The 23595-nt window shown below is 46.6% G+C and overlaps 1 protein-coding gene across 7 annotated transcripts in view; it reads right to left on the bottom strand.

The window, feature by feature from the left end:
* The window catches only part of SLC38A5 (solute carrier family 38 member 5), a 372114-nt gene that overhangs the window by 23253 nt on the left and 325266 nt on the right, over positions 1-23595 (bottom strand). For all 7 annotated transcript variants that reach the window (XM_069209561.1, XM_069209560.1, XM_069209559.1 and 4 more), the window contains 2 exons: positions 9315-9394; positions 7818-7918 (listed from right to left, as the gene is read on the bottom strand). In XM_069209561.1, the coding sequence (XP_069065662.1) occupies positions 7818-7918; positions 9315-9394 (181 nt within the window). The remainder of the gene's footprint in view (positions 1-7817; positions 7919-9314; positions 9395-23595) is intronic.

Genomic DNA, 23595 nt, shown 5'->3' with positions numbered 1-23595 from the left:
AAGGATACTTGTTATGGCATTTTGGGCAGAAGCGGAATGGGGTCCGTTCCATCAGCCTTGAAGAGACACGTGGCCGGGCCGACCAGGCCCCGACCGGGGATCGAAAAAACCCCGAAGGGCCACCGGAGCTCTTCAAAAATCGGTGTCGATCTGTTGTAACTAACCCGATACCGAACGCAAACAATACCGACGATTTTTCCGAGATTCTAACTAACTTTCTGACCCGAAACACGGAGCGAAAAGGAACACGTCCGAACCCGATGGCGGAAAAAAAACAATCTAAGATGGAGTCGACGCCCATGCGCAATGGAGCCGAAATGGGAGGAGTCCCTCGATCTCGTGACTCGAAAAGACTTCTTCGAAGAAAAACAACTTGTAACACTCCGAGCCCAACACCAGATGGCGGGATGTGCACAGCATGTGTATCTGCAGCTGCACATGCCATCGAACATATATATATATATATATGGAAAATGTCACTTACCCAGTGTACAACTGTTCGTGGCATGTTCTGCTGCAGATTCACATGCTATGCATACCGTCTGCCATCTAGTGTTGGGCTCGGAGCGTTACAAGTTGTTTTTCTTCGAAGAAGTGTTTTCGAGTCACACGATCGAGTGACACCTCCTCTTTGGCTCCATTGCGCATGGGCATCAACTCCATGTTAGATTGTTTTCCCGCAGAGGTTAAGGTAGGAGTGATAGAGCATAAAGAAAAGAGATGTCCATGCAAATGGAATATATATATATATATATATATATATATATATATATATACACACACACATATGTACAAGTAAATGTTGAACTTAAACGGGTACAGGCTCCCGGAGAGGTGGGAGGGTGCATGTGAATCTGCAGCGGAACATGCCACAAACAGATGTACACTGGATAAGTGACATTTTCTGGTTGATGGCATGTGTAGCTGCAGATACACATGCTATGCATAGACTACAAAGCAGTTGTTCCTCCCTTAAAAGTGGTGGTTAGCCTGTAGGAGTTGAAGTTGTTTGAAATAATGTTCTTAGTACAGCTTGGCTTACTGTGGCTTGCTGTGCTGCTAACACATCTACACAGTAATGCTTGGTATGTATGTGGTGTTGACCAAGTAGCTGCTTTACAAATTTCAGCCATTGGTATATTTCCCAAGAAAGCCATTGTAGCCCCTTTTTTTCTTCTGGAATGTGCTTTAGGTGCAACTAAGAGCTGCCTTTTAGCTTTGAGGTAACATGTTTGGATGCATTTTAGTATCCACCTTGCTAAACCTTGTTTTGAAATGGGGTTACCAGTATGTGGTTTTTTGGAAAGCCACAAATAACTGTTTAGTCTTTCTGAATGATTTTGTTATATCTATGTAACACATTAGGGCTCTTTTAATATCTAATGTATGCAGGGCTCTTTCTGCCACAGAATCTGGCTGTAGGAAGAAGAGTGGTAGTACCACTGTTTGATTGATATGAAAAGGTGATACAACTTTTGGAAGAAATTTAGGGTTAGTTCGTAGTACAACTTTATGTTTGTGTACTTGTATGAACGGTTCTTGAATTGCAAAAGCTTGAATTTCACTAACTCTTTGCAATGAAGTAATTGTGACTAGGAAGGCAACTTTCCATGTTAGGTATTGAATCTGACATGAATGCATAGGTTCAAATGGTGAGCCCATAACTCGTGTGAGCACTATGTTTAAATTCCACGAAGGCACTGGAGGCGTTCTAGGTGGGTTTTAACCCTTCCATGAAGGCTTTGATAACAGGAACTCTAAATAAAGAGCTGTGCTGTATATTTTGCAAGTACGCGGAAATTGCAGTGCGATGCATTTTTATGGATGAAAAAGCTAAGTTTTCTTTTTGCAAATGAAGCGAATAACATACAACCTCTTGTATTGATGCTGAAAGAGGGGTAATTTGTTTAGATTGACAGTAATCTTTTCCATTTGTTGGCATAGCACTGCCTGGTAGTGGGTTTTCTTGCTTGTTTAATTACTTCCATACATTCAGTTGGTAGTTGTACATACCCAAATTCTATGACATCAGGAGCCAAATCGCTAGATTGAGTATGTTGGGATTTTAATGCCTGATCTGCTGTTTGTTTCGTGTTAACAGATCTGGTCTGTTTGGGAGTTTGATATGTGGTACTACTGAAAGGTCTAATAGTGTTGTGTACCAGGGTTGATGTGCCCACGTTGGTGCTATGATTATCAGTTTGAGCGTGTTTTGACGCAGTTTATTGACTAGAAATGGAATGAGCTGGAGAGGGGGGAAAAACGTAAGCAAATATCCCTGACCAATTCATCCATAGAACATAGCCCTTGGATAGGGGATGTGGGTACCTGGATGTGAAGCTTTGACATTTTGCGTTTTCGCTGGTGGCGAACAGATCTATGCCTGCCGTTCCCTATTGTTGAAAGTATAGTTGAAGCACTTGAGGGTGAATCTCCCACTCGTGTGTTTGTTGATGATCTCTGCTGAGAACATCTGCCAACTGGTTGTGTATCCCTGGAATGTATTGTGCTACCAGGTGAATTTTGTTGTGGATTGCCCATTGCCAAATTGTTTGTGCTAGGAGGGAGAGTTGGGATGAATGGGTCCCTCCTTGTTTGTTTAGGTAATACATTGTTGTCATGTTATCTGTTTTGACAAGGATACTCTTGTGAGAAGCTGAAAAGCTTTGAGTGCTAGGAATACAGCTAGCAACTCTAAGTGATTTATGTGTACCTGTTTGAGTTTGGCGTCCCATTGTCCTTGAATGTTGTGATTGTTGAGGTGAGCCCCCCAGCCAATCTTTGATGTATCTGTTGTAAGTATGGTGTGAGGCACGGGGTTGCGAAATGGCCGCCCTTTGTTTAGGTTTGTGGAATTCCACCACTGAAGGGACATGTATGTTTGGCGGTCTATCAACACTAGATCCTGAAGTTGACCCTGTGCCTGTGACCATTGCTGTGCAAGGCACTGTTGCAAAGGCTGCATGTTTAGTCTTGCATGTGGGACAACGGCAATACAGGATGTCATCATGCCCAATAGTTTCATGACGAATTTGAAGTGTACTGTTGGGCTGGCAGTATTTGTGGCAATATATTGCGAAATGCTTGTATTCTTTGCGGACTTGGGCTTGTGAGCGCTGTTTGAGTATTTAGGCCCATATTTATACTTTTTTAGCGCTGCATGTGCGCCACTTTTTGACGCAAAAAAGGTGCAAACTTACAAAATACAGTTGTATTTTGCAAGTTTGCGCTGCTTTTTGCGTCAAAAAATGACGCAAATGCGGTACTAAAAATGTATAAATATGGGCCTTAGTGTTGATCCTAAATACTGTTGAATTTGCGCAGGTTGTAGGTGTGATTTGTGGTAGTTTATGGAGAACCACAGGGTGTGTAGGGTTTGTATCACATATTGCATATGGTTTTGACACTGTGGAGCATATTTATACTCTGTTTGAGCCGAATGTGCGTCAAATATTTTGACGCACAATCGGCGCAAACCCTGCCCCATATTTATACTTTGACGTCCGACCCCGTGGGCGTCAAAATTCCACCATGTGCGTCATTTTTTGGAAGGGGGAACCAGCCTTGCGTTAATTATATGCAAGGTAAAAAAATGACTTTAAGGCCTGTGCCCCATATTTATACTCTGACGTCATTTTGACGCACAGGAGGGGGTGGGCCTTAAAAAACGGCGCACAGCCTGATGGGCGCCGTTTTTTAACGCCTGGGTCAGGGCAAGCCCTCCCCTGCCCCCAGGGACACCCCCTGCCACCCTTGCCCACCCCAGGAGGACACCCAAGGATGGAGGGACCCATCCCAGGGAAGTAAAGGTAAGTTTGGGTAAATATTTTTTTCCGATTTTTTTTTTGTGGCATGGGGGGCCTGATTTGGGCCCCCCTACATGCCACTATGCCCAGTTACCACGCCCAGGGGACATAAGTTCCCTGGGAATGGCCATTGGGCAAGGGGGCATGACTGCTGTCTTTGCTAAGACAGGAGTCATGTCAATGGAGGTTGGGCGTCCCAAAAAATGGCGCAAATCCGGTTTGAGGCCTGAATTTTGCCTCAGACCTGACTTGCCCCATTTTTTGAAGCACAACCCCCATTTCCCCATACGCCGGCGCTGCCTGGTGTGAGTCATTTATTTTTTACGCACACCAGTCCGCAGCGCCGGCTAACGTCATTCCATAAATATGGCGCCCGCATGGCGCGTTGGAATGGCGTTAGCCGGCGGTAAAATGTTTGACGCACAATTGCGTTGGCGCAGTTGTGCGTCAAAAAGTATAAATATGGGCCTGTGTTTGACAGTTGGATTTTATTAGCCAATCATCCAGATATGGAAAGACATGAATGTGTTGCCTTCTTAAGTAGGCTGCAACTACTGCCAGGCATTTTGTGAATACTCTGGGAGCTGTTGTTATTTGGAATGGTAACACTTTGAACTGATAATGCTTTCCTTGAATGACAAACCTGAGATACTTTCTGTGCGCTGGATGGATGGGTATGGGAAAGTATCCATCTTTGAGGTCTAGTGTTGCCATAAAATCGTGCTGTTGAAGTAGTGGGACAACATCCTGTATTGTTACCATGTGAAAATGTTCTGACAGGATGTAAAGATTGAGGGTTCTGAGATCTAATATTGGTCTCAAGGTTCCATCCTTTTTGGGAATGAGGAAATACAGTGAGTAAACTCCTGTCCCTATTTGATTTTGTGGCACTTCCTCTATTGCTTGTTTGAGTAATAGAGATTTTACTTTGTCTTGCAACAGGGCGATATGTTGTGTTGTTTTGGTGGAATATCTGGTGGAGTTTGTGTCAATTCTATGCAATAGCCATTGCGGATAATTGATAATCCCCAGCTGTCTGTGGTAATGGGTAGCCAATTGTTGTGGAACCTTTGCAGTCTTCCCCCACACAGGTGAGGTGTGAATTGGGAAGGGATGGCTCAAGTCACTGCTTTGCTTGTTGTGAGGCTTGTTTTGCTGTCTGATATTTTCCCCTGCCTCTGGGATACTGGCCTCTGAAAGTACTTTTGAAACCACTTCGTTGATATTGAGGTTGGGAGGCCGGCTTTGTTTGTGAGGTGGACGCCTCGGCTGTTTGGGCTCTAAATCCACCTCTGTATTGGGGCTTACGAAAGGATCCCCTGTATTGTGTAGTATACAAAGCACACCCATCGCTTTTGCTGTGTCAAAATCTTTTTTCATTTTTTCAATCGCCGTGTCCACCTCTGGGCCAAAAAGCTGTTTTTGGTTAAACGGCATATTGAGGACAGCCTGTTGTATTTCAGGCATAAATCCTGAAGACCTAAGCTATGCGTGTCTTCTTATTGTCACAGCAGTGCTGATGGTTCTAGCTGCCATGTCTCCAGAGTCTGGGGCTGACCTGATCTGGTTATTGGTGATAGCTTGCCCTTCCTCTACTATTTGTTGTGCCCTCTTCTGCTGTTCTTTGGGGAGATGTTGTATAATGTATTTCATCTCATCCCAGTGGGCCTTGTCGTAACTAGCCAACAATGCCTCCACTGATTGGCTGCTTGAGATGCGACCCTTTTTCCTGCAGCATCAAACTTTCTACTCTCCTTGTCTGATGGGGGTGCATCCCCTGATGACTGCGAGTTTGCTCTTTTTCTGGCTGGGCTTACCACCACTGAGTCTGGAGTCAACTGTTGTGTGATAAAGACAGGATCAGAGGGAGGTGGCTTATATTTTTTCTCCACCGTAGGAGTAATTATTCTAGTTTTAACTGGCTCCTTGAATATCTGTTCAGCATGCTTTAACATGCCGGGGAGCATGGGAAGCGACTGATAAGTTGCATGTGTAGAAGAAAGTGTATTAAAAAGAAAGTCATCGTCTAACGGCTCAGTATGAAAGGTGACATTGTGATAGGATGCCACCCTAGCTATGTAGCCTGTACTATCCTCTGGTTGTGATGGCTTAGAGGGATAGCAATCAAGGTTGTTGTCTGGAATGGGGTCTGGATCATAAAGGTCCCTTGGATCCACATTGTCCTGCTGCAAATCGAATGAGTGTGCTGGTGAGTGCATAGGTGTAGGACTAGTAGGAGGGAGAGTTAAGTAAATGAGGAGAGTGAGGAGGAGACTGAGGAGGAGAAAATTGGGGAGGTGGAGGTTTCTCTTTGGTTCTTGGCACTTTAGCTGGAGGCTGAGCAGTGTCCAATTCTTCCTGAAAGGCTAATTTCCTCTTTGGCTTTAGAGGAGGTGCTGTTAAAATTCTGCCAGTCTCTTTATGGATGTGAATCCTGGCTTGCCTTTCATCCATTGCCTCCATTTGTGTGTGTTCCTCAGTAAGTTTATGAATTTCTTTGTGTGCTTGTGAAAGTCCATGTTCTTCCGTGTAAATTGGCTTTTTCGTCTGTAAAGCTGTTTTTTTCAGTATCGAAAAAGTCGGGGTCGAGGATGGTCTCGGCTCCGAAAACGACTTTTGAGGTTTCGACTCGAAGGAACGATGGTTGTTGGGATCGGAGACATAGCCTCAGCTTGAGTCCGATGGCTTGGGTGGCGTGGCCTTTTTTGGTGCCGAAGTTGTGGGTTGGTCATAGAAGGTCTTTTTCCAGGTCGAGCCATGGGCTTCCTGCAGTGGCGTTCCCAAGGCCTTATGTTTGGGCTTGGCTGGGACAGGGGCAGGCGTACTCACATGCTGTCCTGCCGTGACCGGTCTGTCCTCATCAGACTCCTGCTCGGAGCTGGATCCTCGAACGGAGACAGCCGTCTGCATGATCTCCTCCTCTTCGACGTCGAGACGGTCAGTGCTCTTGGATGCCATCTCGAGTCTCCGTGCTCTTCTGTCTCGGAGCGTTTTCTTGGAGCGGAAGGATCTGCAGGCCTCGCAATTTTCTTCCCGATGGTCCGGGGAAAGTCAGAGATTACAGACTAGATGTTGGTCTGTGTAGGGAAATATAGCGTGGCACCAAGGACAAAAGCGGAATGGGGCCCGGTCCATGAGGCTTCCACGCGGTCGGCCCAATCAGGCCCGAACTGGGACCGGGCGTCCCAAAGGGCGACTAAAGATGTTTGACCTGACGGTACCGAAGTGTCGATCGAAGATGGAACACGATCGAAACAATACCGATGAGAATTAGAGCTTTTTAACTTTTCCGACTCAAACTATCGGAGCGAAAGGAAACATGCCCAAACACGATGGTGGAAAGAAAACAATCCAACATGGAGTCGATGCCCATACGCAATGGAGCCGAAGAGGAGGAGTCACTCGATCCCGTGACTCAAACACTTCTTCGAAGAAAAACAACTTGTAACACTAAGCCCGACACTAGATGGCAGACGGTATGCATAGCATATGTATCTGCAGCTACACATGCCATTGAACATATATATATATATATATGGGATTAGGTACCTCTTGCCATACATAATAAGCTTATCACAAATCAAAAAGGAGTTCTGTAACCATACAGAAGAACAAAGCTGACACTCAATATCATTATAAGGTCATGGAACTCCGAGGTGACTTGCTATATCCTTAACATGTACAGTACAAGGTATTTGTTGTGAGAAGTCCCTTACTTGTATTTTCAGATGCTATCCCTCACATGCAAAGGTGTCTCGACCTTTAGAAAAGATAACTTCTGGCAGAAATTTAAATATCTGATTGAGAGCTTCATCATTTGTAGATAGGTCTGTATTATATCCATTTCGACGTGATTATCATCTTTAAGGAAATTTGTTTTTAAAAAAGGGGACCGCCTCTTTCAGAGGTAAATCTAACTCTGAGAGAATCTCTCACAGTGAGAAATATCTGCACATATCAATGAGGTCTTTCACAGTTAATAAAATCTAGATGTGCTTCATCCCTGCTTACCGTAGAAAGTCAGGTATCCAAAGATGGCCGTGAGGAGATACATGACGAACATGGCCAAGATTGAGAGATTGGCCACATTTTGCATCTTCTTCTTTGTTGCACTAGAGGGTGGAAAAGGAGTAAAAAAGACAGTGAGAAGCCTACCCCCTAGAAGAGATGCCAATGTATCCACCCCGACGGACAAATGCTACTAGGTTTGAGTACTTGTAGCAACGTACATGTTTATTAATGGTGTCCTGCAGCTCTGTGAATGCAGAGACCTCAATTACATTTTTTTCCGTCACAACAGAAGACAGACAGATCCCCTAGGAGGATTTTGTGTGCAAGGGACCAAACCGTGACAGCAGGCATGCTTTGTATACAGTATACCAAATATATTCTTTGCTCTTAAGGGGCAATTACATTCATTTTCATTTAGTTGTCTTTCCTTTTTCAGAATTGTATAGAACTGTAAATATGTAAAGAGAAAGAAAATGAAATGTGACATCCAAGGGTGGGCATCAGTTTTTCACCCCTTCTTAAGAAACAGACCTGTGAGCTATAGTTTTTGTGACACCATCTGAGGTATACTCAAGCCTCCTCCCCTACCCAGGGCTTCCCTACAAGGCCAGGTTGCTTGGTGTTATTGCACTTGTGCATATGGACAAGTTATTGAGACTGACCCGACTTACTTAACAGTGGTGCGACATGTCTGCAGAGATATCACTATTCCCTCCTGGGTTTTTAATAATCAGCCAAATCACCCAGTTGTTCTTTCACAGATACCTAAGCTTTGTGTTCAAGTCTGTTAATCTGGATAGATTGTAAAGTCCACACTGGAACTTTGCATAATTTAAGTATTGCACGGTTGACTTGAAAAACAGGATCCTCCCTCCAAATTCTCAGACTACGTTTAGAGAGGCTATGGGGCCAAGGCCAACCTGAAAGAGACAATCAGTCCATTCACAATTCAAGGATAAAGCAGGTCTTCTAAAGCAAGGGCTGGAACTATCCTGGGAATTCCTTGATCTAACTCCTCCCAACCATCCGAAAATCTTATAATAGCTTGTGCCACTATTCCTTCTGCTCTGGTAGCATTCACTCTCCAAGCTGCAATCCTAACAGCACAGGCACATGCCCCACCAGAGTGTTACCCTGAATCTCCTACTGGGCACCACTCTACTGTCTGTAGATTAGGGGTACCAGCAATCGTTGGAAGACACAACCACTTCAGCACTAATCAAGAGAGACGATAACAAAACAGCAACATTAACACCAGTCTCAATGCTATCACCACCAGGCAATATACTCCTGGATTCCCACCTGAAGGAGGGAGAGGCTGTACTCCATACTGCGCATTAGCCATGTGCAACACATATAACAAATGTGCCATAGAAATATCTTTGACAATGAGAAAGATAAAATGCAATTTAGTCAAGAGAGAGACAGTAACAGACATGGATGAGAAACACATCCACTTGAAAAGATATCTTCAGTCTGCACCAGAGCGATTCTCACCTGCGCAGCTCTGTGTAGATAGGAAGGACTTCGGGGTGACAGACAAAGGCAAACGCCAGGATGGGAATGGTGTACGCCGTCTAGAAAACAAATGAAAGAGCATGAAATGGGCACAGCGAACCGACTGGCATCTTAGCCTGTAGAGAGAGAGCATTCCCCCCATCCCCTGAATGGCGTAGTCCCACTTCCCTGAGAAAAGACTTAGCACTGTGATGAAGAGAACCTTTCCTTCACTATCTCACATCGAAAAGGAAATACATCTATTTTACTCCACAAATAGGACACACACCTCTTCCAAGAGAGTAACTAACACCACATCTCATTTCCAAATGTGAGTCCTGTAGAAAGGCCAGGTATTCATTGTGAAGAAGCAATTCATTCTATTCATATCCTCTCAATCTCTGAAAAGAATCCTTTTAGCCCAGTGTTTGGTTCAATTTAAGAAAATATATGTATGTTTTAGCCATAACTACAGGTCACCAGCATTAGTTTCATTCAAGGATCCACATGCACGTCTTACACTATTCCCCACTGCCAGGCAGGGAAACCCCAGTTAAACATCAAACACCACAGTATTAAACCACTTGCAGTTCCCACAATTGTGTTTGCAGCCGATGCAGGTCATTGTTTGGTTCTGCCCTGCAGTCATATGAGGTGGGCAGGCTTAGGACTTCACTCCTCCAGGAGGATGCATTTTCTTTTACATTTAGCTGCATGAATTTGAAACCACAGCCTCACAGGGGATAACTGCACGTGAAAATATGACATAGCCGCAGGGTTCTGCAAAGTCGGTCCTGGAAAGCCGGGTCCATGCCAGATTTTTAGCATATCCACATTTAGAAAAATGTAGATTTCTGGAACATCTTTTTTCTAAATGTGGATATGCTAAAAATCTGGCATGGACCCGGCTCTCCAGGCCCGACTTTGCAGAACCCTGAATTGAGCAACACTGGATCACTGTAGTTACAGAAAAGTAACTTTTTCTTCTCCACACTGGATATTTCATAGCTTCATCTGCTTTGAATTAAAGCCATCTAGCAGTAAAATTCACGGAAGGAATTTTGAAATTTGGCTCAACTTATTGAAACAGAGTTCTGAGCACACGTATCTCTTGTTGAACACGGCTTTAGATGGGGCATTCAAGGAGCTGACCTTCATGAAGGTGTGTCGCCTCCACTATGTTGCCCTCCTGAGGTGTGTGAGTAGTCTACTTATCTTGTTCGTGAAGGAAGCTATGTAGGTTGCTATCCAACAAGCATCCCCTGCGTTGCACAGGTCTGTTCTTTGATGCAAGCACCAAAAAAGATATAATTGTTTTGAATGCCTTAAGGCCCTGCTTCTGCTGAGACTGAACTTTAGGTATGTCTTGATAGATAGAAAACAGAAGCACTCTGAAAGGAAGAACTCTCAAATAATGTGGGGAACCAGAGGCGAACAGTGAAATGTTAAATAACTTTGATAAATTAACTTGAAACTGTTTGCAGAATGGCTTTTCCTTTGAAAAACTTAGGACAGGGTTGCTGGATCTCCCAAACTCTTTGAATGAGAACAGTTATGTGGAACTTAGCTCTCTTCTGTATCTTGATATGGCAGTGAGGGATACTCGGCTTGAGGAATACTAGAGACCAGAAGCTAATAGGTTAACAAGCAGTGGGCCTGGGATGTTAATGGACGGAGTCCTTGCTTCTGCAACAATGGCACAACTTCATGAGGATTTGTGGTCCAGGGTCCTTAGCTGCACATTGGATCTCTCTGTTCTCATCTGTATTTCAAGGTTTGCAAACCATTCAGGAGCAGGGCGGGCACGTCAAGGAAGCTGGAGTGTGGTGACGTCCTTGCCCTTTCTACGTCTTTGGTGTAACTGGCAGCAAGCACTCTGAACTTGAACAGCCTGGAGATACGGGTACTAATTGTCTCACCCAGGCTGGTGCTGAGACCATTAACGTAAACTTTTCCTTCATACTGGACTGCAATCTGGCAATCACAGATGGAAAGAAATGAGCAGGGAAACATTATGTGACATTTAATCAAAAAAGGCTTCCACTGCATCCCCGTTAGCCAGTGAATGCTGGTAACGAGTTGGCACTGGGGTATACGAATTGGCCTTCTCTTCTCACGTTTATTGGAAAAGCACATCTGTGGTGTCAGAGAAATCCCTCACGTTGAAGTCGCTCAGTGCCAGGCTCCTTTTTTAGCAGCTCCATGTGTCTCTGTTGAAGTAAGCTCCCTGGTTGCTCACCAGGACCTGCAATGGAAACATACTGCTGAATTCGCTAGAGACACATCCTTTGTGATATGATGGAAAAAAGCTGAGGTCTTGCGCTTCTTGCTTTCATGTGTAAAATATGGGGAGCTTGCTGTCCACCCAATGCCTCGCTGATGAAGTGAAAAAGACAGGAAAGGGCTCGTAGACTGAAACTAAAATCGCACATTCAGATACATTTTTGCGCAGCTGTTGCTACCTGATGGAACAATGAATCTAGGTTGAAAGATAGACGAACACCTCACTTCTCCAGTGATACACTGGTTGGGAGAAGAAACTGAAGCACTTGCAAGGGAAGGCAGACTGTGAGATTCTGAGCTTCCTCTAAAAGGCAAGGATTGATCTTAGGGCCACCGTTAGGTCGAGCCATTAGCTCCAGTATCAATCGAAGGTCCTGCTAATCCTCCTTTGCCATCGGGTGACATGATCTCACTTTCCCTACTCCTGGCATTGTAGTGAGTTGGCATTAATGTTTAAGGAAGTGGAGGGTGGGTGCCAGCAACCCATTTACATAGTGCCACGAAGGGTCTAAGTTTCAGATACATCTCAAGGCTTGCTTAAACTGCCTTCATGGAGCTATTGAAGGGCGCGTATTTTGCATAAGAGCAGTGATCACCCCCTCTCCCCTTGAGGGTGATACGGGCCCGTTTGTGCACTTGGATTATGACTCTGGCTAGATGGTTAGAACTTTCAGTAGTTGACAATCACCTTCTGTGGAAGGCCTTTCCAGCAGAAGCAGCGAGAGACTAGTTCTGCTCGGTATCTCTGTGTTAATGTGGGAAAGTAGCTTTCAGACACACCCACCTGTTTCTACCTCACTACAGTGTTCTTGAGGTCACCGACCTGCCCTGCAAAGTCTTCCCCTTACTGCAAAAATATTCCCTACTCTGTTTTGCATCAACGAAGCAAATATTTTTTGGAAAGCGTTAGCATAGACAATTCGTCCGACCTAGCTAGTTCGATAGGTAATTGTTTTTTTTATTGCAAGCATGAGACACAAAAAACAAATAAAAATGAGAAAATATGCTGACACCTAAATTTGGACGACTTCTATTTGCAATGAGAATTTTAAATCTAAAAAAAATAACTGGTGGTGTTTTACTTGTGATGTTTTTAAGCTGTTTTAAGTTGCAACATGGGTTTTCTTATTATTTTTTGTAAGGGAGACAAGAAAATTGTCTCACCCAGGCTGGTGCTGAGACCATTAACGCGCACTTTTCTCACCCAGGCTGGTGCTGAGACCATTAACGCGCACTTTTCTCACCCAGGCTGGTGCTGAGACCATTAACGCGCACTTTTCTCACCCAGGCTGGTGCTGAGACCATTAACGCGCACTTTTCTCACCCAGGCTGGTGCTGAGACCATTAGCGTGCACTTTTCTCACCCAGGCTGGTGCTGAGACCATTAGCGTGCACTTTTCTCACCCAGGCTGGTGCTGAGACCATTAACGCGCACTTTTCTCACCCAGGCTGGTGCTGAGACCATTAACGCGCACTTTTCTCACCCAGGCTGGTGCTGAGACCATTAACGCGCACTTTTCTCACCCAGGCTGGTGCTGAGACCATTAGCGTGCACTTTTCTCACCCAGGCTGGTGCTGAGACCATTAACGTGCACTTTTCTCACCCAGGCTGGTGCTGAGACCATTAACGCGCACTTTTCTCACCCAGGCAGGTGCTGAGACCATTAACGTGCACTTTTCAGTGCTGAGACCATTAACGTGCACTTTTCTCACCCAGGCTGGTGCTGAGACCATTAACGCGCACTTTTCTCACCCAGGCTGGTGCTGAGACCATTAACGCGCACTTTTCTCACCCAGGCTGGTGCTGAGACCATTAACGTGCACTTTTCTCACCCAGGCTGGTGCTGAGACCATTAACGCGCACTTTTCTCACCCAGGCTGGTGCTGAGACCATTAACGCGCACTTTTCTCACCCAGGCTGGTGCTGAGACCATTAACGCGCACTTTTCTCACCCAGGCAGGTGCTGAGACCATTAACGTGCACTTTTCAGTGCTGAGACCATTAACGTGCACTTTTCTCACCCAGGCTGGTGCTGAGACCATTAACGCGCACTTTTCTCACCCAGGCTGGTGCTGAGACCATTAACGCGCACTTTTCTCACCCAGGCTGGTGCTGAGACCATTAACGCGCACTTTTCTCACCACCTACCCAAGCACTCAAATCACAGCAGCTAGAATGTTAACTAAGTACGTTATAACATAAACTTAAGAAAATGTCAATGGCCATTTAACAGACAGACCGATACATTTTGCACAAAACTTTCTCGATATATGTATTCTATGTATGTTTCTTTGGGAAAACATACAATACTCTATATCGCCACAGCTCAAGCGATCTCAAAGCCAGATCTAAAAATAAATTAAAAATTAAAAGCTGCATTGCTCAGATATTCTCCTAGATGGCGACGGGGAGCTCTAAATATTTTAAGTTTATGAAGCCATTTCCTACAAACTAATAACATTTGCAGAACCTAGAAGGTTTTATCCACAAAATACTACCTTTGGCTATAGAGAGAACAAGTGGAAGTATGTAGAAATGGAGAACTAAACTATGTGACAAGGATGACTATATTAAGAAGCAAACAAGACAAAATATGTGCCACATTCTGTGAAATTATCATCCAATCTTATTAAAGTATTAACAATTGATGATTTTACCTCGAGTGGAAGCACAGGAAGCGCTTTCTATTAACATGATCTATCCACAGTGAAGTTGTTTGAAAGATCTATCTAAATATGCAGGGATATATGTATGTATATATATATATATATTGTAAGGAAATGCCTCCTTGGCATGGTTACCCCCTGACTTTTTGCCTTTGCTGATGCTATGTTTTGAATTGAAAGTGTGCTGAGGCCTGCTAACCAGGCCCCAGCACCAGTGTTCTTTCCCTAACCTGTACTTTTGATTCCACAATTGGCACACCCTGGCATCCAGGTAAGTCCCTTGTAACTGGTACCCCTGGTACCAAGGGCCCTGATGCCAGGGAAGGTCTCTAAGGGCTGCAGCATATCTTATGCCACCCTGGGGACCCCTCACTCAGCACAGACACACTGCTTACCAGCTTGTGTGTGCTGGTGAGAACAAAACAAGTAAGTCGACATGGCACTCCCCTCAGGGTGCCATGCCAACCTCACACTGCCTATGCAGTATAGATAAGTCACCCCTCTAGTAGGCCTTACAGCCCTAAGGCAGGGTGCACTATACCATAGGTGAGGGCACCAGTGCATGAGTACTGTGCCCCTACAGTGTCTAAGCCAAACCTTAGACATTGTAAGTGCAGGGTAGCCATAAGAGTATATGGTCTGGGAGTCTGTCAAACACGGACTCCACAGCACCATAATGGCTACACTGAAAACTGGGAAGTTTGGTATCAAACTTCTCAGCACAATAAATGCACACTGATGCCAGTGTACATTTTATTGTAAAATACACCCCAGAGGGCACCTTAGAGGTGCCCCCTGAAACCTTAACCGACTATCTGTGTAGGCTGACTGGTTCCAGCAGCCTGCCACAACCGAGACATGTTGCTGGCCCCATGGGGAGAGTGCCTTTGTCACTCTGAGGCCAGTAACAAAGCCTGCACTGGGTGGAGATGCTAACACCTCCCCCAGGCAGGAGCTGTAACACCTGGCGGTGAGCCTCAAAGGCTCACCCCTTTGTTCCAGCACCGCAGGACACTCCAGCTAGTGGAGTTGCCCGCCCCCTCCGGCCGCGGCCCCCACTTTTGGCGGCAAGGCCAGAGGAAATAATGAGAATAACAAGGAGGAGTCACTGGCCAGTCAGGACAGCCCCTAAGGTGTCCTGAGCTGAAGTGACTCTAACTTTTAGAAATCCTCCATCTTGCAGATGGAGGATTCCCCCAATAGGATTAGGGATGTGACCCCCTCCCCTTGGGAGGAGGCACAAAGAGGGTGTACCCACCCTCAGGGCTAGTAGCCATTGGCTACTAACCCCCCAGACCTAAACACACCCTTACATTTAGTATTTAAGGGCTCCCCTGAACCTAAGAATTTAGATTCCTGAAACCTACAAGAAGAAGAAGACTGCTGAGCTGAAAAACCCCTGCAGAGGAAGAACAGAAGACACCAACTGCTTTGGCCCCAGTCCTACCGGCCTGTCTCCTGCCTTCCAAAGAAACCTGCTCCAGCAACGCTTTCCAAAGGACCAGCGACCTCTGAATCCTCAGAGGACTGCCCTGCTTCAAGAAAAACAAGGAACTCCCGAGGACAGCGGCCCTGCTCCAAAAGACTGCAACTTTGTTTCGAAGGAGCAGATTTAAAGACCCCTGCAACTCCCCACAAGAAGCGTGAGACTTGCAACACTGCACCCGGCGACCCCGACTCGACTGGTGGAGAACCAACACCTCAGGGAGGACCCTCCGGCGACTCCGAGACCGTGAGTAACCAAAGTTGTCCCCCCTGAGCCCCCACAGCGACGCCTGCAGAGGGAATCCCCAGGCTCCCCCTGACCGCGACTGCCTGAACCTAAAGTCCCGACGGCTGGAAAAGACCCTGCACCCGCAGCCCCCAGCACCTGAAGGAACGGAACTTCTGTGCAGGAGTGACCCCCAGGAGGCCCTCTCCCTTGCCCAGGTGGTGGCTACCCCGAGGAGCCCCCCCCTTGCCTGCCTGCACCGCTGAAGAGACCCCTTGGTCTCCCATTGAAATCTACAGAGAACCTGACGCTTGTTTGCACACTGCACCCGGCCGCCCCCGCGCTGCTGAGGGTGTACTTTCTGTGTGGACTTGTGTCCCCCCCGGTGCCCTACAAAACCCCCCCTGGTCTGCCCTCCGAAGACGCGGGTACTTACCTGCTGGCAGACTGGAACCGGGGCACCCCCTTCTCTCCATTGAAGCCTATGTGTTTTGGGCACCTCTTTGACCTCTGCACCTGACCGGCCCTGAGCTGCTGGTGTGGTAACTTTGGGGTTGCTCTGAACCCCCAACGGTGGGCTACCTTGGACCCAAAACTGAGACCTGTAAGTGATTTACTTACCTGCTAAAAATAACAATACTTTCTCTTCCAGGGGATCCTCATCAATAGTCATAAACATTGAATATTCCCGCCCTTGTGCGGGGACCCCGGAGCATATATAAAATACACACATATTATACATGTGTAAAACAGCAATGCAGGCTATAATGTTAAAACAGGCTAAAATGATTTATTTCTATGAAGTTTTTTTTTTTTTTTTTTTTTTTATATTATAAAATTACAATAGAGAATAAATATCTACCCAAGCCCCCAAAACTGGGCTTAGGGAAGTAAGCAGCAGTAAACTCTAGAGAAAAAGAGAAAAAAAAAAACTGCATTGAAAAACAATGGAGCATTCTTAGCCAATAGGCTGCATGCAGGTTAACACAGGAGAACCATAAAAACTTTGGCACCGTGCCTTTAAGACCCTGAGCACCTCCAGTATCCCACCATGCCTCAGGGGTGAAGGAAAGGTGACAGTTGGTTCACAGTTAGGTCAGTTCTTTTTTCCGGCTTCTTCTGAGAGGATCCTGGAGCATTGAGCTCTCAGTTTTTCTGAGTTTTTCTCAGAAAAATCCTTTAAAAAAGCGTTTTTTCCTTTTTCATTCGACAGATAACATCTTTGTCTGAGCTTGGCAGTTTTTTCCTATCAGAAAAATGCCTTCACTTTTTGTCAAATGCCCTGCTTGTGCGAAGAAGAAGGCCCAGTCAGACCCACACTCTCTGTGTATAGTGTGCCTGCCTCAGAGTCACTGCCCTGACACTTGTAAGCACTGCAAGAATATGTCAAAGAGGACTCTGAAGGACAGAGAAAAGATCAGGCTACATGGGCTTCAGGAGAGGCAGAAAACATCGTCCTCTTCACTTCCCAGACAACCAGCAGGCCATTCTCAGGAGAGAATGGCTAGGTCGACGTCAGCAGGTAGGAAAGTACCTGTTTGTTCCCCGTCGACGTCGTCGCTACCACCGTCTCACCGGCATAGGTCGACGGCGACACACCCGACGTCGAAGGAGACGGCGTCGAGGGAACACCATCACAGGGGCAGGTCTCCGTCAACGGCAGCCCGCCGATCGACGTCGAGCCATCGCCGGCGTGCCAGGTCGCCGCCAAAGGCTGTGCGCCGCCCGACGTCAAGAGACACGGCGTCCAAATCGCCACGACGGCATGAGAGGCATCCGCCGTCGGCTTCCCACCGCTCCATGTCGAGGCACACGCCGGCGAGCAGGTCGAGGTCCAAAGATCGCAGTTCGACATCGAGACACTCTACGTCGAGACACTCAACGTCGAGGCAAGAGCAACCGGTGGGGCGCCCTTCGACGTCGACACAGCCGTCGACGTCGACACAGGTTTTACCTGTCCCGCAGAGAGTAGAACATCGCCCCACGCCAGACAAGGCCGCACCATCTCCAGTGGTCTCCATACCGAGCGACTCATCTCGTTCAAGAGCGGCATCATCTGGGCATGTCTCGCCCATCAATCTATCTCCAAGATGGCTAGAGAGCCTTAACAGACCAGCGGCCTCCCCGGATTCGCAATATTCGCGAATGTACTCGCCTACTGCCTCCCGGCCAAGAACGCCATCACCGACAGCAAGGGCAGGACGGGCTCGTTCTGCTCCTCGTCAACCGGCCGCGAGGCCTGGGCGCTCTGCTACAGCGTCTCGCAGCAGGTCTCGTTCTCAACGACGATCCAGGTCTCGTTCACGAAGAAGATCACCCTCTTGGTCGTCGTCAGGATCATCTGTCGGGCGTTACTCCCCCACCCTAACAGATTCTCCACCTGCTAGGATCTCACCGGTGGATGACATTACCACGTTTAACGAGGTGCTGTTAAGAGGAGCGCAGAAACTAAACATAGAGGTTCCAGAGCCATCTACCTCCTCGTCAGTCATCTTTGAGACTCTACAGCAGAGATCAGCATCAAAAAAGCTGCTGCCTCTAGTGCCTGGTTTGTTGCAGCCAACCATGGACACTTTTCTGGCCCCAGCCTCGCTCAAATCTGCCCCGGCTAGAATTCTCAAAAAATACAAGGCTCCCGAACAGGACCCTTTGTTCCTCAGGAAGGATCCGCCACCGGACTCGGTAATATTAGCCGCAGCCCGAAAGACCCACTCGGTGGCATCATCATCCACGGTCCCCCCGGATAAAGAGAGCAGGCATCTAGACTCTCTGGGGAGAAAGATATGCGGGACGGCGGCTTCGGCAATGAAAGTCTCCAGTGCTTCTGCACTCCTGGGCAGGTATGATCGTTCTCTGTGGGACTCTCTCAATAGATTCACAGAGAAATTGCCCAGAGGGGACAGACAAGATTTTCAAGAGATCCTGCAAGAAGGATGCCTGGTATCCAACCAGGTTATCAGCGCGGCAGCAGATGGGGCGGATTTAGCTGCACATGGGTACTCGCATGGAATCTGTGCAAGGAGGTCTTCCTGGCTGAGGCTCACTGGTTTAAAGCAGGAAGCACAACAACGCATCCTGAATCTCCCATTCGCCGGGAACTCGTTATTTGGTGCCCATGCAGACGAGGAAATGGCCCGCATGAAGACTGAGGTGGACACCATGAGGGCAGTGGGCCTGGAAAGAAAGAAAGATTTCAGGCGGAGGTATAGGCCTTATGACAGGCGCCCTTTCCAGCAGAGGGTTCAAACCCCTCACTGGTCCCAAAGGTCACAGCAACGGCAGGGACGCCCTCTTTTTCAGCGAAGGAACACAAGGGAGCGAGGGTCAAGTAGACCTCAACAGTCCACTCTGAAAGCGCCGGCCAAACAATGAGATCTCGCTTCCCTCGACACTGTACACCACTCCGGTGGGGGGAAGTATTACAGCTTATCTTCACGAGTGGCACTCTATCACAAGAGACAAATGGGTGCTCAATATTGTCGAACATGGTTACTCTCTTCTTTTCAAACAGCCTCCACCACACTTGCCACCAACCAAAGGCAATCCATCTCATCTCAGCCTGCTGCGCAAAGAGGCTCTCGCCCTCCTACAAAAGAATGCCATAGAAAAGGTTCCACCTGCGCACAGAGGAAAGGGGGTTTACTCCCGTAACTTTCTGGTGGCGAAGAAGGGTCGAGAGGGCGTTTTCAGGCCAATTCTGGACCTACGGCTGCTGAACAAATACATAAGGAAACAGAAGTTCAGGATGCTAGCGCTTCACCAGATTTTCCCTCAGCTACATCAGGGAGACTGGATGTGCTCCATCGACCTGCAGGATGCATATTTTCACATCCCAATAGCTCCCAAACATCGAAAATTCCTGCGCTTCCAAGTAGCGTTACAGCATTATCAGTTCAGAGTTCTACCATTTGGCCTGAAATCTGCCCCACGCGTCTTCTCGAAATGTATGGCAGTGGTAGCGGCGCATCTTCGAAAACAAAAGATATTCATATATCCATACCTAGACGACTGGTTACTGAAGGCTTCTTCTCCGGAGCAGGCGAGAAGCCATCGGGACATTGTGCTCGGAGTTTGCGAGTCTCTAGGTCTTCAGGTCAATTACCAAAAGTCAACACAGAACCTTCACTACCTGGGAGCTATCATAAACACAGAACTCCAAAGAGTGTATCCTTCGGAGGAACGACTATCCTCAATAGACAGGAAGTGTCAAGACCTGTTGAGAGCCAACGCACCTACGGCACGTCAGGTGACATCGCTGCTGGGCTCCATGGCATCATGCATTTTTATTGTCCCAAATGCCAGACTCCACATGAGGCCCCTCCAAGAGGCATTGGAGAGCAACTGGAGCCAAAGGACAGGTCGCTGGGAGGACAGAGTGCGACTACCGGCAGTAGCACTTCAGTCATTGAGATGGTGGATGCACAGACCTCACCTGTCAGTAGGTGCTCCGTTTCACCAGGTAGTTCCATCCGACACTCTGGTAACGGATGCGTCTCTTCAGGGATGGGGGGCTCATCTGGGTCCCCTTCAAGCTCAGGGCCTGTGGTCAGACAAGGAAAAGCAGTACCACATCAATCTGCTAGAACTCAGAGCGGTCCATCTGGCTCTCAAGTCTTTCATACCACTAATTCAGGGGAAAACTCTCCTAATACAAACGGACAATACAACCACGATGTATTATTTGAACAAACAGGGGGGAACGAGATCCCTACCCCTATCTCGAGAGTCCCAAACGATATGGCATTGGCTCCTTGCCAGAGGAATGTCACTTACAGCGGTTCACCTGCCAGGTCAACAAAACGTGGAAGCAGATTTTCTGAGCAGACACCTAGAGGACGCTCACGATTGGGTCCTACACGGCGAAGTCGCAGAATACATCTTCGCTCAATGGGGTCGGCCTCAACTGGATCTCTTCGCAGACGAAGTAAACAAGAAATGCCCAGACTTCGCATCCAGGTTCTACCGTCCGGGATCTCGAGGGAATGCCCTGTTGATCGACTGGTCAGGGATATTTCTCTACGCCTTTCCGCCGATTCCCCTCATACCGGCAGTGATCAACAAACTTTACAGATCCAGAAACAGAATGATTCTCATAGCGCCACAATGGCCCCGTCAATTCTGGTACACAGATCTCCTCAACCTATCGGAAAAACCTCACAGGAGGCTGCCGTGCAGACCGGATCTTCTGAGCAGAATGGAGGGCAGGATTCTACATCCCAACCTACCCTCTCTGAGCTTAACAGCATGGCTCCTGAATTCCTGCAGTATGGGCACCTAGGGCTTTTTCAGGAGTGCATGAACATCTTGAAAGAGTCCAAACGACCTTCCACGCGGCGTTCTTATGCTTTTAAGTGGAAGAGATTCTACATATGGTGCTGTCAACAAGGTCAGAATCCCATAAGGGCTCAGGAGGATGTCATACTGTCCTATTTGCTTCATCTGGCAAAGTCCGGTCTGCAGGTATCATCTATTAAGGTACATTTGTCTGCTATTACAGCCTATCGCAAGTCACCTTCTCAGGAATCCTTCTTTACGAAACCTGTAGTCAAGGATTTCTTAGAAGGTTTGAAAAAAGTTTTTCTGCCCATTCGGAGACCTTCTCCTCCATGGGAACTGAACATAGTATTGGCAAAACTTATGGGCCCTCCTTTTGAACCTATACATAAGGCCTCTTTACAACACCTTACGTGGAAGACGGCTTTTTTAGTGGCCATTACTTCAGCGAGGAGGGTCAGCGAAATCCAGGCTTTGTCTTCCAAAGAACCGTACACGGTTTTTCATGACAATAGAGTGGTTTTAGCCTGTTTTAACATTATAGCCTGCATTGCTGTTTTACACATGTATAATATGTGTGTATTTTATATATGCTCCGGGGTCCCCGCACAAGGGCGGGAATATTCAATGTTTATGACTTTGATGAGGATACCCCTGGAAGAGAACTAGGATTTACAGGTAAGTAACTTATCCTTACCTCCCCCAGGAACTGTGAAAATTGCACGAAGTGTCCACTTTTAAAACAGCTATTTGTGTTGTATGTGAAAAGTATATATGCTACTGTATTTATTCAAAGTTCCTAAAGTACTTACCTGCAATACCTTTCAAATGAGATATTACATGTAGAATTTGAACCTGTGGTTCTTAAAATAAACTAAGAAAATATATTTTTCTATAACAAAACCTATTGGCTGGATTTGTCTCTGAGTGTGTGTTCCTCATTTATTGCCTGTGTGTATGTACAACAAATGCTTAACACTACTCCTTTGATAAGCCTACTGCTCGACCACACTACCACAAAATAGAGCATTAGTATTATCTCTTTTTGCCACTATCTTACCTCTAAGGGGAACCCTTGGAGTCTGTGCATACTATTCCTTACTTTGAAATAGTGCATACAGAGCCAACTTCCTACATTGGTGGATCAGCGGTGGGGTACAAGACTTTGCATTTGCTGGACTACTCAGCCAATACCTGATCACACGACAAATTCCAAAAATTGTCATTAGAAATTGTTTTTGCAATTTGAAATTTTTCTAAATTCTTTAAAGTCCTGCTAGGGCCTTGTGTTAGTCCCTGTTAGCATTTCTTTTAGAGTTTAAAAGTTTGTGAAAGTTTGAATTAGAACCTAGAACTAGTTTTAGATTCTTAAAAAGTATTCCAACTTTTAGAAGCATAATGTCTAGTACAGAGATGAATGTGGTGGAACTCGACACCACACCTTACCTCCATCTTAAGATGAGGGAGCTAAGGTCACTCTGTAAACTAAAGAAAATAGTAATGGGCCCCAGACCTTCCAAACTACAGCTCCAGGAGCTGTTGGCAGAGTTTGAAAAGGCCAACCCCTCTGAGGATGGCAACTCAGAGGATGATGATAGTGACTTGGAGGGTGATTCCCCCCTACCAGTCCTATCTAGGGAAGACAGGGCCTCTCAAGCTCTGACTCCAAGCATAATAGTCAGAGATGCTGGCTCCCTCACAGGAGGGACCAACCTCTCTGAAATCACTGAGGATAACTCCAGTGAAGAGGACATCCAGTTAGCCAGGATGGCCAAAAGATTGGCTTTGGAAAGACAGATCCTAGCCATAGAAAGTGAAAGACAAGAGATGGGACTAGGACCCATCAATGGTGGCAGCAACATAAATAGGGTCAGAGATTCTCCTGACATGTTGAAAATCCCTAAAGGGATTGTAACTAAATATGAAGAGGGTGATGACATCACCAAATGGTTCACAGCTTTTGAGATGGCTTGTGTAACCAGAAAAGTGAACAAATCTCACTGGGGTGCTCTCCTTTGGGAAATGTTCACAGGAAAGTGTAGGGATAGACTCCTCACACTCTCTGGAAAAGATGCAGAATCTTATGACCTCATGAAGGGTACCCTGATTGAGGGCTTTGGATTCTTCACTGAGGAGTATAGGATTAGATTCAGGGGGGCTCAAAAATCCTCGAGCCAGACCTGGGTTGACTTTGTAGACTACTCAGTAAAAACACTAGATGGTTGGATTCAAGGCAGTGATGTAAGTAATTATGATGGGCTGTACAATTTATTTGTGAAAGAACACCTATTAAGTAATTGTTTCAATGATAAACTGCATCAGCATCTGGTAGACCTAGGACCAATT

Source organism: Pleurodeles waltl, chromosome 10, assembly GCF_031143425.1.
Source record: "Pleurodeles waltl isolate 20211129_DDA chromosome 10, aPleWal1.hap1.20221129, whole genome shotgun sequence".
Classification (NCBI taxonomy): Eukaryota; Metazoa; Chordata; class Amphibia; order Caudata; family Salamandridae; genus Pleurodeles; species Pleurodeles waltl.
The sequence above is the reverse complement of the archived record's forward strand: the minus strand, read 5'-3'. Positions and strand labels throughout refer to the sequence as shown.